Source organism: Podarcis raffonei, chromosome 12 (genome assembly GCF_027172205.1).
Source record: "Podarcis raffonei isolate rPodRaf1 chromosome 12, rPodRaf1.pri, whole genome shotgun sequence".
In the NCBI taxonomy this organism is placed as follows: domain Eukaryota; kingdom Metazoa; phylum Chordata; class Lepidosauria; order Squamata; family Lacertidae; genus Podarcis; species Podarcis raffonei.
Window position 1 is genome coordinate 43,891,193 of NC_070613.1, and position 18,153 is coordinate 43,909,345.

The 18,153-nt window shown below is 42.5% G+C and overlaps 1 protein-coding gene across 3 annotated transcripts in view; it reads right to left on the minus strand.

The window, feature by feature from the left end:
- Nucleotides 1-18,153, minus strand: part of GADL1 (glutamate decarboxylase like 1) — a 96,527-nt gene that overhangs the window by 31,570 nt on the left and 46,804 nt on the right. For 2 of the 3 annotated variants that reach the window (XM_053359499.1, XM_053359501.1), the window contains exons 12-14: nt 13,046-13,245; nt 6,641-6,692; nt 5,135-5,224 (exon numbers count right to left, since the gene is read on the minus strand). In XM_053359499.1, coding sequence (XP_053215474.1) covers nt 5,135-5,224; nt 6,641-6,692; nt 13,046-13,245 — 342 coding nt within the window. Of the gene's footprint in view, nt 1-2,747; nt 3,438-5,134; nt 5,225-6,640; nt 6,693-13,045; nt 13,246-18,153 lie in introns of those variants that run through there. The other variant, XM_053359500.1, reaches the window with a different exon arrangement.

Sequence of the window (18,153 nt, forward strand, 5' to 3'; positions counted from 1 at the left end):
AATAATCAATGAGGTATAAGTATTGATGTGTAATTTTAATAAGGTAAAATTGGTTTCTTTTCTTTTTAAACTAATTGAAAATAAGGCTGTTAAAAATAAATTGAAGAAATGGAAAAAAGAAGTAAAGTAAAGTAATAGTATGTTGGAACAAATGTTTAAGCTAAGGTAAAGAAATAAGTTAAGGACTTGCTGAACTGACAATTTAAATTGGAATACAAGAAGGGGAGGTGTGAGGAAGTCTGAGAAATAAGGTTAAGAATAATAAGTATTAGAAACTTTATGTGTTTTTTCTATTTTTTTTTTGTTTAGTTTTGAATGTTATGTATTTTTGTGTTTTTTGTTTCGTTTATTTTTTGTTTTTGTTTGTTGTGTGTTATTTGAAAATGCTAATAAATATTTAATAAAAAAAAAAAGAATTAAGGTCAGAATGCAAGATGCTGTTTTCATGAAGTAGCAATAATGAACTGGCTTTTAACAATGAACGCTTAATGTTACATGTTAATGGTAATGCTATGACAGACTAAGCAAATAATAGCAGCCCCCCCCCCGCAAACACACAACTTTTCCCTTCCCTTCTCCAGCCTGGTTCCCCCCAGATGTTCCAGACGACAACTTGTGTCACCAGGTACAAGAAAGTTCAAGCTGCAACTGCTGTAAAGGAAGAAACAGGAGTGTACATTTGTAGGCAAAATACAGTGCTTTTAAACTTTGTGCCTTCTCCTGTCAACCGGCAGGAAATGGTGAATTTTGCCCACAGAGCATTGGGGGGGGGGCGCTTCCTGCAAAAGAATAATCAGGAATATACTTTGAGTGTGCTCCTGGGTCTTCCTTACTAGCCACAACTTGATTTCAATGATAATTATATTATATATCCCAGCCCCTGGTTGTGTCTGCAGTCAGCATACAAGGGACTCCTTGTGTTGGTGGATGATGGAAGCCAAATTTACCATCCTCACAAAAGTGTCCCAGCGTAAATCACTTTATTTTCTAGAACGTCAGTGAATGTTTTGCTTTTCTTTCTGATGGGGCAAAGCAAAGAAGTCTCCTTAGGGACATTATTGGGGAGGAGACAAAAACTGCCCCATACTCACTGATAATCAAGCTGGTCTCTGTCAGCAGAATCCCAACCTGTTCCTTGGTAAAAGTACGACAGAACACTTGAAAACATCTTTTATCATATACAGATAGAGCAATATAGGAATGAACTGTCACGGCATGTGTGGTCTTTTTGAGGCACCTAGATCTGTACAGTGGTACCTCCAGTTAAGAACTTAATTCGTTCTGGAGGTCCGTTTGTAACCTGAAACTGTTCTTAACATGAGGCGCACTTTCGCTAATGGTGCCTCCCGCTGCCGCTGCGCCGCCAGCGTGCGACTTCCGCTCGCACCCCGGGGCAAAGTTCGCAATCGGGAGCATCTGCTTCCGGGTTAGCGGAGCTCGTAACCCGAAGCATTCGTAAGGAGGGCAGTATGTAACACAAAGCTCCACTGTACCTTGGTACCTCGGGTTACATACGCTTCAGGTTACAGACTCTGCTAACCCAGAAATAGTGCTTCAGGTTAAGAACTTTGCTTCAGGATGAGAACAGAAATCGTGCTCCAGTGGTGCGGCAGCAGCGGGAGGCCCCATTAGCTAAAGTGGTGCTTCAGGTTAAGAACAGTTTCAGGTTAAGTACGGACCTCCGGAAAGAATTAAGTACTTAACCTGAGGTACCACTTATGACTGAAATAACTCAACACACAGTATATTTCACAAAACACTGGTCTTCAGGCCAAAGACAGGAACGGGTCACACACTCTAATTGCAATTTATAAGGGGCTGAGTCACTTCTACAATCCATCTCCATTGTGCAGGATTTGTCTTCGTAAAGTGTATGAAAGCACGTATTTCAAATTGATAGCATTTCATGGATGAAAGAAAGTAATGTTTGAATTTCAGCCCCAGACCCACAAATGCATGACATGGAGCAAAACACCATCTTTATAGCTCTCTATAGGTCACAAACGTCCCTTCCTGTTGTGTTTAATTGCATAATTCTTGTAAGTGAGAAGAAGCAGAAATTCCACCAGGGGGCATGTACAGTAGGTTTATCCCACTATCTACAAAGCTACAGAAGTTTCAATTCAACAGTAGTTTTCATCATAAGGTTAGCAAAAATTACTGCCCTATCTATAAACTGCTAGCTGTTTGTAACATTGGGCTTCCATTTGCCAGGTTATATTTTTGCACAGACAGAAATGCTTTCCTTGTTTCTTACACCTGTATAATCACGCTTATTCAATGAGCCCTGTTTAGCAAAGGGATTCACGATCACAGCCATCTAATTGCTCACAGCTAATTACAAGTGACATAAGCTCTTAAGGGCAAATACTGATTACATCTAGGCTTTATCATAGTCACCATATTTATTTCATAAGGTAAACCAACATATATAATAGACGGGCTGAGCCCAAGTGTATGAATCAGTGCTTTAAGCACTTAACATCTTTTAAGGGAACCGAACCATCTACTGGGATTAGACATTCATAAAATTATTGGTTCCTTTTGAATCAACCTGAGACAGCCAATTTAAGTTAAATGTGAAGCTGCAAATTGTACAGATTTGCTCTGTATGATATCAAGAGGGAGACAGGGAATAGGTTCATCCATCTTGGCCTCAGGGTAGCCAAAAAACAGGCAGTCAAATCCAGTTGGTTCTCCCCACTTTGACAAAGAAGCTAGGACTTTAATTGAGGAGTGCAGATAAAATCCACAAGCAGCAAACAGAGACCGCTTCTTCCCATGTGAAAAGAACAATGATAAGCAATGCATTCCATCATTTTAAGAAAACTTTATAACAGGTAGTAGATTAAGTCTCAAGTCCTAATCCCATTTACCTAGGTGCATGTCTCACTGAATTCAATAGGATTTGCTTCTGAGTAGACATGGCTAGGATTGGAGTATTAGTGTATAAAGGCTGCCTTTAAACAACACTTCAGAAACAAGAACAGCAGAGAAGCACCTATACACATCATTTAATATGTAAATAATGTATATTGCAAAGCTATTTATGTATCAATTTACACATAATGTGTTCATGGTAAAAAGTAACCTTAATTGTACAGACCTACATTCAAAAGCTTTCCATGTTTCAACAGCGGTTGAAAGGGCAGCCTAAAGGAAATTCACTTGCTAATCCATTCTCAATGGATTCCTTTTACATCTCTAGTCCTTCAAGATGTTGTTGTGATATCCACTACCACCTGTCCTAGTCAGCATGACCCACAGTCAGGGATAATGAGAGATTAATCCAGCCACAGCAGAATCTAATATCCAGTAATACAGGACCAGAATTAACTACACATGTGCTCTGCTGTTGAATTTCAGCTACGTTGTTCTCTTTCCACTTTGGCTTTATATTCCAAGTGCTTATATAGCAAATAGGGAAGCGGGTGGTGCTGTGTACAGGAAACAGATTTAATATACATTGTAAGAAAATAAATACGATATATGGATTACAAGAGGGACGCGGGTGGCGCTGTGGGTTAAACCATAGAGCCTAGGACTTGCCGATCAGAAGGTCGGCGGTTTGAATCCCTGCGAGGGGGTGAGCTCCCATTGCTTAGTCCCTGCTCCTGCCAACCTAGCAGTTTAAAAGCACGTCAAAGTGCAAGTAGATAAATAGGCACCGCTCCGGCGGAAAGGTAAACGGTGTTTCCATGCGCTGCTCTGGTTCGCTTAGTCATGCTGGCCACATGACCCGGAAGCAGTACGCCGGCTCCCTCGGCCAATAAAGCGAGATGAGCGCCACAACCCTAGAGTCGGTCACGACTGGACCTAATGGTCAGGGGTCCCTTTACCTTTTATACAGCAAATATTAAAGATGGCAGGAAGAGGGGTGGCTGAAACAAGGCACAGTAAGCAGTATAAGCTATTCCGTATCCTGCTTATTGCAAACTTTTTTCTTCAATTAACTTGATGTTCAACACCTTTTATCAAAAGAACCAATTGCTAAATGTCCCCCCTCCTTTCCTCAAGCTGAGGCATTTTCCATCATTTATAAAGGTTACCAAAAAACCCCTTTGCTATGAATTCTACCCTATTCTGATTTCTAATTCCATTTACAGGCTGTACCACCTAACCATGCTTACTAATAAGTCCTATTGAATTTAATGGCGCTTACTCACAGGTAAGTGGGGTTGTGATTTCAGACTTAAGCTTTCCCCGCCACCCCCTCGTATTATCCATTGATAATGCAGAGCAAGTTCCAAGGACAATGTTAAATGTCTAAAACAGGTAATGAATGCTCTGTCTAGACAATGGATGCAGGCACAGTTGTTCATCTTCGCTCAGGTCTGCCATCTGTTAGCAGCTTTGATAGCAAGCGGAAGGCTTGTATAATGTCTGCATCTATTATATTAAGGGGGAAACTTAATTAGCCTTGTCTAAACTGAGATCGCGGCAAACTTTAGAATCCTGCAGATACCTATCTAGGTTCAAAATAACACTCTGAAGGTGAACCAGGCTTGTGAGCACGTGGCAAAAGCAGGTTTCACTTTTATTCCAATGCGTATCAAGAACATAAATCCTCAACCAGTGTACAGAACTGTGATTGCCAACTTCTTCCCTCCTGATAGGGCTCCTATGCCTTTAAGAGCTAGAGGACAAGCAGAAATCCAACAGATAAAGTTATTATCAACACACTGCATACTGGGAAAAGCACCACCTGCTGAGTGGTTAAGAGCGATAGACTCGTAATCTGGTGAACCGGGTTCACCTCCCCACTCCTCCACATCACATGCAGCTGCTGGGTGACCTTGGGCTAGTCACACTTCTCTGAAGTCTCTCAGCCTCACTCACCTCACAGAGTGTTTGTTGTGGGGGAGGAAGGGAAAGGAGAATGTTAGCCGCTTTGAGACTCCTTCGGGTAGTGATAAAGTGGGATATCAAATCCAAACTCTTCTTCTTCTTCTTTCAGCTGGAACTCGCTGGAACTCAGTTCCGGCACCTCTCAGGTGGGCAACATTGCCATTATAAGAGAACAAGGGAGGTGTTCATGGAGAGTTCCAGAACCTCTTTCTCTAGAAAACTAGTGCTGCACGCAACTGCTTAAAGCACAATATCAGAAATCCCATGAACAAAATACGGTACTCACACGACTGAGCTTCTCCCAGAACTCCTGCCCCTTCTCCATGTTTCTCAGACTAGGTGGAATGTACCAGAAGCAAATATTTGCATACTCCGGCTAAAGGAGAGAAACAATTTAAAGTTTTCAAGTTGCGTATGAAGAAAGTTAGCAAATCTACTCATTTTGTACATATACGAGAGTCAATATAGGAAGAGGGCAAATTCCACCTCACCCACAATCTTAATAATCAGCCTGGCCTGCCAATCTCATTAAATGTCATTAACTGCCAACCTCATTTAATATTTCTCTATAGGAACACAAAGGTTGACCTTTTACTTATTCCAGGTCTTTCATTCACCTGTAATTGCAGTGTGGGATTCCATTCTTTCAAGTAATGTGTGTGTATACATGCATGTACTAAAAAACCCCAAACCCACCCACCCACACAAGAATTAAAGAATGAAATTCCCCTCTCTGGCTGGATCTAGACACATCAAAGAAGTGTTTCAGTTTAAAGCGTTGTAAATTTAAACAGGGAAACCAGGTAGAGAAAAGGGGGACTCCACATTGCCATCTGCAGGCACAACGTTATATTGCACAAACAACGCATATAATTCGCTTTTTCTTCACCAGTCTAGCCGAGTCCTCTATCAACATTTTGGCTGGAAATATTTTGTAAAGGAACAATGGCAGCTGCAGCACATTTCCTCCTGCACATAGTCAGTTCTTTCTGAACACTTCCGATTAATAAAAGTTGGCGGGGGCGGGGAGGGGGAAAGAGAGAGACCATAATGGACGAGGGAGGGCAGTATCTACGGTGCATTGTCATTTCCCCCCAGTGTGAACACTACCTCAATTACAGTTCTAATCTTCGTCCCAAGTGGGTAGAAACTACCAGCTGTGCTAAATTCTTTCATGAAAGGGCACTGGTTCTTTTCATAATATCATTTTCTGCCTTCCTTCAAAGAATGTATTAAATACGGTTTAATCATCAAGGAGAATACAGTTGTCAGCAGGAAGCGATCAGCAAGCGTGCCACCTGCTGCTATGAAATGAGATGAAGTTAAGCTTTTCCTCTAGCATGAACTGGGCCCAGGTATGCTATGCATAGACTTGCTCTTGCTGAATACTGAATTTAGTTTTCAGGGAGAAGAAGGGAGAGCCCTATCGCCTGACTATTTTGCTAGCCACAGATAAGCCACTGGGTCATTTAGACTCAGACTTCCTGCCATACTAAGTAAAGCTTGTTCCTTATGGAGCAAGCAATCTGGGCCTATTCATTCAAGAAGAATTCACACTGTCAGTTTATGTTGTTAAAGTTTTGTTTTGGTTTTTTTAGTTCTCAGACAGCAGCTCAGTTAGCTGTAGAACTTACATTCTGCTCTCCCGGAAGCAATCAGGATGACGATATGAAATATGAATTCAATAAATAACAAAAACAACCATTATAATAATAATAAATACTGCCTGCATCAACTACCTTTGCAACACCAGTTTCAAAATGATTGGACATACACAATATTTGGCACAAACCTCCAACAGCAGCTGGAATCCTTCTCTCTTCTTAATTTCATCCACTAGGTATCTGCAATTAAACATAAAGATATACATGAATGCACTAACTTTTGAGTTTTAAGATCCTGTCAGCTGCCTACATTTCTGAATATGAGATGCATTGTTAAACACGCGGTTGGCATAAATTACTAAGCCTGATCCTTAGCTACAAAATTTACCCTGCCTTGCTCAATGTATACACTCATATCTAAAGAATATACATTTGCTTTGGGCTGAAAGACACGGAACTAATTCTCCAATTCTACTCACCATACCAACACAAAACTGGTCCAAGAATTAGAGAGAATTTATTTGCCTAAAATGACTACTGTATGCTTGGTGGGGTTTGCAAATGGAATATTGGTGGGCCCTTCTTATTGATCCTTCGCGATGGAACTCAAAATGATGCAATGGTGACTGAACGTTTCTGCAGAATAACTTGATATTAACTCCCAAGGTACCCAAAGTCTACAGTCATGAGAAGGTGTATTTTATTTAAGAAGGAAGAAGGGAAAGGGTGAAGGGAGTATTCTATCATATTCTTCTGGCATTCAGTGTTGCAACAAATGACTGCAAAAGCGCTCCAGTGATGGGCAAACACCTGACAATTTCCCTTTTAGTATTAACAGGATGTTTATTTGGTTAACATGTAATAAATAAAAACAACCTATTTATTCACAAGACCTATATTCCATTTTCTGTTGCTTTGTGTGTCACCCCACCCAAAATTGCTCATCCCAAACTGCTAACTTTACCTGCACATACCCCAACTGATCTCAACCTGGGGAGAAGAGCTAAAAGAATGTGTATGTGTTTTATAATTATTTTATCATAATTTATTGTTTTGGGTAACCCAAGAAGCAAAGTATGTTAAAAATGGATGGCCCCGTTATGTGGTCTGTTCTTCACATCATGGCAGAAACTGTATTTTTTGTTTTAAATCAAAATACAGCCCCACATTAGCCAAAGAACAAGAGTCACAAAGCAAAAACCGAAATTCCTATGATGGCTACATTCAGAGCATTTCCAGGGAGATGCATTTCCACCAAAGGTGGAGAAAGAACAATCTCTTCTAACAAGAATTAATCGTATCAGCCCACTGTTCCTGAACGGTTGTGTCTGTATTCTAGCTAAGGCTTAATAGCAGGAATACTGCTTGGTAACAAGTCTAACAGACACTATGTCTAATTGCCTATATAGGGCCTCTGACTCAGCCTCCCCCCCCCCCTTTTCTTTGAAGTAACTCTTAACACCTAAAGTAGATTTACTGCCTATAGGACCAAGAATAGCCTGGCTGGGTATTCCATCCCACTCTGACCAGTTCTGTATCTCCCTCCTGCGATAGGCGATATCACCTTGATTCCTCTCTCCAAACTTACATTACCCTTCTTTTCACCTTCCCCAATTCCCTTTCTCTTACCACACCACTTAACCACCTTTTGCTGTGCCAGCAGCAACCCACAAAGGGGCCTAAAGTTTCAATGGAAAGACGGGTGGCTTACGAAATATAATTTTTAAACAATCATAATTGGCCACGATAAATTTGATGAATAATCGGAGGGGAAGCAAGCAGTGAGGCACAGTCAATATTAAGCCCATGCAAAACTCTATAACCACTGGGGTTTTTTAATGGGGAGGGGACCGGCACCATTTCTGTTCCATTGTATTTTTGCAGTATGATTTTTTATATATATATTTAAAAAATCATTATAGTATTCCTGTTCTCTGACTAGTGTTAAACTAAGGCTGTGCAGAAACATAGTATGAAAAAGGAGCCACTGCAGTTTCCCCTGGGGGACTTCTTCCTGCCATCACAATGAATGGCAGAAATACTTAATATGATTCAGTTGCTGATTCCGTCATTTGTCTTGCCCTTTCCCCATGCTGCAAGCAGGGAGTCTGGTTTGTGTGTGTGTTTTAAACTACTGCATGCACATTATTTGACTAAATGTGCATTTTGAACTACCGTATTTTTTGCTCTATAAGACACACTTCTCCCCTCCTAAAAAATAAGGGGAAATGTGTGTGCGTCTTATGGAGCGAATGCAGGTGGGAGGCTCTGCACAGCGCTCCCTTTAAAGAGCCGTGTGGAGCGTGTGTGCGGCCCTTGGGGGCTTTTCCCCGAGGAGGGAGAAGGGCAGCCTCGGGGAAAAGCCCCCAAGAGCCGCACACATGCTCCGCGTGCTCTTTAAAGGGAGCGCGGCTCTTGGGGGAGCCTTCATCCCGCTGCCCTGAAGAGGCTTTGCGTGGCTATCCCAGAAGCCAGAACAGCAAAAGGTTATCCCAGAAGCCAGATCCCGCTTGCTGTTCTGGCTTCTGGGATTCAGAGTATTTTTTTTTTCTTGTTTTCCTCCTCCCAAAACTAGGTGCGTCTTATGGTCTGGTGCATCTTATGGAGCAAAAAATATGGCACTTTCAATTTGTGGAGGACAGAAGAAATATTCAGTGGAATAATGTACATGTTGTTGCTTTTGTGATGTTCCACAGTGTGCAACCCTGTGTGATACGCATGGAGGTCCTGGGTTGCCCAGATGACAAGACCCTCCCTCTCAGCCTCGCTGATGTGGTCCAAAGGAAAGCAGAGCAATATGTTTGTATGTGTAGCGCTTCAAATATTTAAAGAAACAAGTAGCCTGCCTTCCCTGCAGGGAGGTGGGCTTATGACATCACACGTCCCAGCCTATCAGCACTGAGCACAGCCGTTTTCCACAGTAAACATACAGAAAGCATTTCCCCCGAGCTTGATCAAAGGCTACACAGAACCAGGTGAGCCGACTTCCACAATAGCCTTTCCTTTTACTGTCTGTCCTTTGGTGGCCTGGCTTTCACAGCAAACCCTCAAGCACAAGGAGCAAAGGATGAGGTCCAAGGCAAATAAGTAAAATGAAATACAACCTAGTTTTAAATGGTTCTGCACTTTCAGAACAATCCATGCATACAGCAGCAAAGAGATTTTTATCAAGACTGCCCAGGGAGTCAATGAAAAGAACACTCTAAAGAGTGTTTATGTCAGAGCATGGGGAGTTGACAAGATGTTTATTGTTAACAAGACTTGTGCATGTGACTTCTTTCTCTTCAACGCATATCCATGCAACCAAGATTGCCATGGTGAACTGTTGCCACTAGCACCAACACTGTCTAAATGAATGCGCTGTAACAAAAACGATAATTTCAACTCATGCTTATCATTGCATTAGTATCATTATAACCTTCAATTGCCTGGAATGTTCTTTTTCATTCCTTCTCAAAACACGCTGCACAGAAGGTTGCTATTATTCACATTGTGTAGACCAAAAAAAGAAGACAACCAAGGAGTGCGCAGTGGCGATGCTGTGCCACAAGCAGCGAGGCAAACATATCTTTGGAACATATTGCTCTAAGCTCAAATTAACAAGAAGGTTTCTGCAGCACTGCTACAAAGCTCACAAAATGTCTCTTTAGGGATCGGCTGAGCCCTCTGTCGCACTTATCTCAAAAGCTAAGGTCTTGTAAGGAAAATGGCTCAACACAAGTCTCGGATCTTCCGTCTAATAAGAAGCTATGGAGCCCAATACTGCCCAGAAAGCAGGGGGAAATGCTAATAAAAGGTGAAGGTGCAAGACACAAACCACACTGCAGCACGAGTTTAAAACAACAACAAAAAAAACCTTTGCAGTTCAGTCTGGCAATGGAAAAAATTCTTGACCTCAAAATATAAGGTCAGTAGGCTAGCTCCAGAATGAAGACAAGTCTATATTCAGGGACCTTGAAATATTATCTCTGCAGCATCAGAGTGAAGCTTACTGTAACATATCCGGAAACATGCAGTACAGTTGGTCATGTAGCTAACCAACCTGGCTTATTGCCCGGAGAAACTGATGTTTCAGCTGTAAAGTCTTGATGCCTAATGCTCCAGAGCTAGCTCCCTTGCTGAATATCACTGCTGGTCATTATCAGATGAAGGCAATTTTCTTCTTTGGAAAACAATGCCACTTTTGCTTAGATACACCACTGGCTAAATGCTAACCATCAAAGGGAAGTATTGATCTCAACAGGATCATTAATCTGTATATTCTTAGCAAAGTGAACTTGGGGAGAGTGACCCTGATGAGCAATTCTTTTGCTGGTAGGGGGAATGAACCAACAGACTCTGAATATACACAGGATAATAGGATGTGCCTCAAATGGTTTGTTCAGCAGGCTTCAAGGACATCTATCCAGCAAAACCACGACGGCTTTGTTTTTCAGAGTATTTGCCTCTACAGAACTTCATTTCTGGCTGAGTTCATGGTAACATTCTATGTAGTGGAGTCATTTCTGCAGCTGTAATCCTAGAAGGGGAAAACCAGGGTATTCCCAGATGAAATCAGAAACCACAGGATTGCTTCTGTAATTCTGTGAATGTTCCGGGGAAATACATTTTGGGGCCTTGAGGCAAACCACAAATTGATACACACACACACCCCAGGACCAGTTTAGTGCCATGGAGGTGATGGTACAAATCCAGACTTCTAAACTCAACTATAATACTCACCACCCTGTAACCCCCCAACACAATGAAGCACTAAAAAAAATCTAGGCATAGTGTTCTGTGCCCTCTGAAACTTTCAAGAGGTTAGATTTTAGGGACTGTTTAGGGAAGCTTTTAATGTTGAATAGACCACTGTATTTTAATACTTTGTTGGAAGCCGCCCAGAGTGGGCGGGGTATAATAATAATAATAGGAAGAAGAAGAAGAGGAGGAGGAGGAGGAGGAGGAGGAGGAGGAGGAGGAAGAAGAAGAAGAAGAAGAAGAAGAAGAAGAAGAAGAAGAAGAAGAGGAAGAAGAAGAGGAAGAAGAAGAAGGAGGAGGAGGAGGAGGAGGAGGAGGAGGAGGAGGAGAAGAAGAAGAAGAAGAAGAAGAAGAAGAAGAAGAAGAAGAAGAAGAAGAAGAAGAAGAATCATGGTTTATAAGACTAATATTATAATAACTGAACTGTAACAATTCGTTTCAGGATCTCTCATTTTCCTGGCTATACTTTCACATTAGGCAGGCTTGCCATATTTCAAAAAGGAAAACACCAAAATTGTTGACTTTTTTAAGGAAAACACCGAAAAATCCACAACTGACCCCTGCAAGAAGGCAGAAGAGGTGAGGCAGCACCCACTGCCCACCCCACCATCACAGTTAACCCCTTCCATGTAATTATGCAGCTGCCGTAACTGGTGCCCCTCGTTTCCCCAAAGCCCAATACCCACCCTGGACCCTCTGCCTTCCTGCTTTCCTTGGCGGCCACCTCTGGCCATTGCCGCCCTGCTCTCTCTGCGGCTCCCCTTCAAATACGCTCTCCTTTCTCACCGATGCCTGCAAGGACCCACCCAGCCTCCTGCAACCATAGAGTTGCCTCAGGCTGAGAGAGAGCCTATTCCGCTAAGGCTAGAGGCCACCCAACCTCCCTGGATCACAGAGCTGATGGAGAGTGAAACCAATACTCTCGCTTCCAGTTTCTGGAATAACACACACACGGACACACACACACTTGCACACGAGCCCACGCTGCATCCCATTCACCTGCAGGAGACTGTGGGAACCATCGGGCAGGAGCGCTCGCACCTTGTTGGCTGGGTGGGCAGGCTCAGAGATGTAAACAGTGGGTCCAGGGTCCAGGGAAAGGCATGCCAGGTGCTGGCACAGAAAGAGGCCGCTGCGCTCAGGACACTGTGCTGCTGCCTCATGCGAAAGTGGTTCCCCAACAGGGCGGCCGCGCACGTCCAAGCGAAGGAGGCAGCGGCCAGCGCCAACAGCAGTGCCGCCATGGGTGGCTGGAGACCTCACAGTGCACTCCACGAAAAGCCCCTGGAAAAATATTCCCCGCGGATGCCATTTTAGGCGTCCAATTTCCGTACATGTCCAGAATTTTCCGGCAAGCCTATGTTAGGGCACTTAGTAAAAATACATGTTAAGCTTAATAGATGGATCTTATTGCAACAACTCATCATGCCTTAACTTGACATGATTTTTTACACATGGTGTCAAAACCTTCAGAATTGAAAGGCAGTACCTGGCTAACGCCTGGACGCGGGTGGCACTGTGGGTTAAACCACAGAGCCTAGGACTTGCCGATCAGAAGGTCGGCGGTTCGAATCCCCACGACGGGGTGAGCGTCCGTTGCTCGGTCCCGGCTCCTGCCCACCTAGTTGTTTGAAAGCACGTCAAAGTGCAAGTAGATAAATAGGTACTGCTCCGGTGGGAAGGTAAATGGCGTTTCCGTGCGTGCTCTGGTTCGCCAGAAGCAGCTTTGTCATGCTGGTCACATGACCCGGAAGCTGTACGCCGGCTCCCTTGGCCAATAAAGCGAGATGAGCGCCGCAACCCCAGAGTCGGTCACGACTGGACCTAATGGTCAGGGGTCCCTTTACCTTTACCTGGCTAACGCAAGGGCTCTGTTTACTCTCTCCTCCAGGCCAGTTGTGCCCAGGGCTTTCCAGGTCATCCAGAACTTGAAGGCATCTGCTCTTCTGCTACACTGGATCGATTTGTCACCTGTGTCGTAGCTGACGTCATAGAACTTGTCTTGCTGGAACAGGTAGGACGCGTTGGCAGAGTAGCATCGCTTAAGCAAGTCCTGTTATAAGAGGCAACATGAGATGAAACAGCATGAGTCTTACCTCTACAGTATTCATGACAGGTAATTAAAAATGCTGGAATGCAATAATGCAGCTGATGCTTCCTTTTTTTGTGTGCAGCAGGAACCCTTTAAGTTCTGGCTTTGCTGTGGGAGCTACAGTTTCAAAATAGGAGCCATGGTTACCAAGATACCAGCAAAATGATGAGCTCAGCAATTCCAAACTTCTTTGGAAAAAGGAGGAAGATTGAAGGGAAATGAATTCGGGTAGCTGGTGGCTAACTTATCTCCATCTGTATTAGGAACTGAATTTCATTCCATAAATTAGTAGGGCCTTGATTTTATTCACAAAACAGATTTGCTGTAATTTAAATTTAATGCAAAGCAATGGGTGTAATTACTTGGCACATTGAATCCCTACAAACCTTGTGCTTGAACCGCACTATCCAATTCTGCATCTGTCTTATAGCTCGGAATAACTGCTGTAAACTCTTTCCAGAAACTGACTCAACAATAGCCAAGGAGCTCCAGGAATTTGTATTTAAAACACAGACACACAACATCTCCAAGTTACAGGGAACCAGGCAAAGGGCCTTTTCGGTAGTGGCACCCACCCTGTGGAACGCCCCCCCATTGAATGTCAAAGAGAAAAACAACTACCAGACTTTTAGAAGACATCTGAAGGCAGCCCTGTTTAGGGAAACTTTTAATGTTTAAATAATAATAATAATAATATTAATAATAATAATAATAATTTATTTATACCCCGCCATCTGGCTGGGTTTCCCCAGCCACTCTGGGAGGCTTCCAACAAAACACTAAAATACAATAACCTATTAAACATTAAAAGCTACCTTCAGGTGTCTTCTAAAAGTTTGGTAGTTATTTTTCTCTTTGACATTGGTGGGAGGGCATTCCACAGGGCAGGTGCCACTACCGAGAAGGCCCTCTGCCTGGTTCCCTGTAGCTTGGCTTCTTGCAGTGAGGGAACCGCCAGAAGGCCCTCGGCGCTGGACCTCAGTGTCCGGGCAGAACGATGGAGACTACAATAGACTATTGTATTTTAATATTCTGTTGGAAGCCGCCCAGAGTGGCTGGGGAAACCCAGCCAGATGGGCGGGGTATAAATAATAAATTATTATTATTATTATTATTATTATTATTATTATTATTATTATTATTATTTTTACTACTACTACTACTACTATCTCAGGCCAGGATCTTTTTATGTTTGTCCCCCCCTCCCTCGTAATCCTATCCTCACTTATTTGAGAGCAGGCCCCATTGAACTCAGTAGGCCTTATTTCTGAGTAGACATGTATAGGATTGCACTGTTAAGTAAATTGTTGCTGAATCTTGTTCAAGGCTACATGATGTTTCTTTCACAATTCTCAGTGGTTTATGGGCTTCAGAGACAAATGACAGCCACATGCTCGAAGGTTTTCCACATTAGCACCTGCACCGCTGGGCAGTGAAATGTTTCATTATTACCATGCGCAGCTTCTAAATGTTATCATATAACTCTCTCACTCCGCACCATAAAGATACACTCAAGAAGAGCATCAACTCTGATCTCTCTCTAAAATTCTATAGTGCTTCACATTTAAAACCAGGCAGCAGGGAGACCATTTTATTACATGATGATTCCAGCTTTAAAATGAAATTATTTCACTCAGTGATTCATTGGCTTTTTACTCTCTAAATTAATTCCATAGAAAATGCCATTGCAAAACACCTGAGTGGTGAAGAGCACTGGAATCTTAAACTACAATGAATGTGCCTTGAAAATGAATTTCAGGAACAACACCTGCAAACAGAATGCAGAAGGAATGGGAAACACAGGACTAAAAGTAAGAAATTGAAATGTAAATGTGAGGTCTCTCAATAAACAGTCAATATAAAGCCTGTGGATAGCAGATACTTGCTATGCAATTTTTATTGGTTTCAGAAGGCCTGTGTGGTGGGGAGGGAAAGGAAAGGTAAGAGGTGGAAAAAGTATTAAGTATCCTGAGGCACTTTCAGGCGAATAGCGACTCCAGAGACTTGCACACAGGGCTTTGCGGCCTTGTGGTACACGATATGAACCACTTTTGAGGGGAACCTGGGTCACTCACTCCAAGTTGTGCAGCTTGGAGAGGCCATGGATGGGGAACATCTGCCTTTAAGGGTGCGGAAGAGGGGAAAGAGTCGGGTTTAAGACCAGCTAGACACTATGTGGGGTGGGCTAGCCCATGGCCAGCAGGCTTAGGAGCTTAAGAAGCTTTTGGGATTTTCCTCCACGTGGTCTAATTCCCCTGATGCAGTTCAGAAAGTTTAATAAGTTCTTAAGTGCTGAAGGGGCTGTCACATGGAAGATGGAGCAAGCTTGTTTTCTCCGGCTCTGGAGGGTAGGACCCAAATCAATGGATTCAAGTCACAAGAAAGTAGATTCCAACTAAACATCAGAAAGAATTACAGTCATACCTCTGATTGAAGTAGCTTCGGGATAAGTATTTTCGGGTTGCGAGCGACCCAGAAGTAACGGAGCACAGACGGTCAAAATGACGTCATGCGCATGTGCAGAAGCTGCAAATCACGACCCGCGCACACGCAGACGTGGGTTGCGTTCGCTTCTGGATGCGAACGGGGCTCCGGAACGGATCCCGTTCGCATCCACAGGTACCACTGTATCTGACAGTAAGATCTGTTTGACCAGGCTTCCTCAAACTCGGCCCTCCAGATGTTTTGAGACTACCATTCCCATCGTCCCTGACCGCTGGTCCTGCTAGCTAGGGATCATGGGAGTTGTAGGCCAAAAACATCTGGAGGACCAAGTTTGAGGAAGGCTGTGTTTGACAGTAGTACGGACTCCCTTGGGAGGTGGTTGGCTCTCCTTCCTTGAAGGTTTCTAAGCAGAAGCTGGATGACCATCTGTCAGGGATGCTTTAGTTGAGATTTCTGCATTGCAAGGGGTTGGACTAGATGACCATCAGGGTCTCTTGCAACTCTACAATTCTGTGAAAGTGGCTCTAGTTTATCCCACAACCTGTGTCTTTGCCTCTTTATTTCTCACCTCCTAACGCAAAACATCTGAGTAGTGATGAGCACTGGAATAGTAAACCACAATGAATGTGTCTTGAAAATGAATTTCAAGGACAGCAAAATCACCCAATATAGGTATGTAAAGAGCAAGCTGAAGGAATGAGAAACACAGGGCTAAAAATAAGCTGCTCAGATTAAAAGGTGGTTTCAGAAGCTTTCTTAGGATTCTGACAGTCTAACCTTTGGTATTTTCTCGCATGGTTGTACAGAAGATTGTTGGAAGAAGAAAAAGAAAGGCCCTCCCATCCCCAGCCTCAAACGATAACATTTTATTAACCTAGGATTTCTAAGACTACGTCTTGAACTTAACAATTAGGTTTAGGGATCTACAGATAACATTCTAATAACTGTTGTGGGCTGGTACAAAAACCTTTTCAGCAGAGAACCTCAACTGAGATGTCAGCAGAGGAATATTTAATGCTACTATCATTTTTGTGCACAGAAAATGTACCCCCCCCAAAAAAAATCAAATCGATGAGACCTCTGGGTATAGGGCGGTATATAAATTCAATAAATAATAATAATTACAGGTAGCTTCTGACAGATGTGAACTATGGGCCAGATTCAAATCTCACATCTTAGCCACCAAACTACACCAGCTCTGAATATCTGATCCCTAGCATAGAATCTGCCTTTTTCACAGCAGCCCGACACTGAGTTTACATCTTCACCGAACTATCCTTGAAAAAATAAAGTTAAAAAAGCTTGGCAGAAATGACGAGCAGAATCCGAAACCAGGGAAGAGAAGCGGCGGAAGAAGAATGGAGAAAGTTCAAGGACTATTTAAAGAAATACTACAAAATTAATGACAGTTAAAATGATGTTGGATTAAAATAAATGGTTACTATTAGTAATGGCTAAGACAAAGAGAATAAGGATGATTAACATAAATTTATAGTAAAATAAGGGAAGATTCGCTGAATAATTATAAGAATTTGGAATACAGAAACGGGAGGCAAGAGGAAGTCGAGGAAGAAAGGTTAAAGAAATTAGGATATGAAATGGTACCTGTTTTTTGTTCTGTTATTGTTTGTTGTTTGTTTATGTATGTTTTGTTTGTATTAATATAAAAATTGTTTAATAAAAATATTATAAAAAAAAAGAAAAGAAAAAAAGAAAAAATAAAGTTAAAAAAATGTTTATTGATACTTATTGAAAGATATACAAAAATACATGCCCATTACAAAGTATCTTTTTTATAACACACTAAGATAAAACAGCTACTTCGTCTAAAAGAGAACAAAGCCAGAAGGGAGAAAAAGACAAGGAAAGGAGAAACCGAAAGAAAGAGAAAGCGAGATACTGTAAAAGGAAAATAAAGAAAAAACCAATGTGGAAGGACATGTGAATCCAGAATTGGCCTCCACAGTCACTTACGGACTCATTGTTAAAACCGTGTTTATGGAAGACAATCTTACTTGGCTACGAGTGATCACCAAAGAAGAAGATCACTCAGGGAGCTACTGGTAGACACCCCATGTTTCCCAAGATGCTATGTTCTGACCACTGAGTCACAAAATTGTGAAAAATTGTGAAAAATGATACAGAGAAGGGCTTGAAAGAGTAATAGGATGAGGAGAAGCAAAGTCTCTGCATCAATCAGGTACCAATTCTGCCCCAAGGAACACCAAATGTTTTGACTACGAAATCCTGCACACATATGGAAGTATGGAAATATTTGGAAATGCATTAGAGGCACACAGGTCAGAATGGAAAGTTGTGGGAGAAGGATACAGATTGATAACTGGGCAAGAGGCGCTGAGCAAAAAAGTCACTGGAAGCAAGTCAGAAGGTGCTGGGGAGAAACAGAAGAGCTAGAAAAGAGAA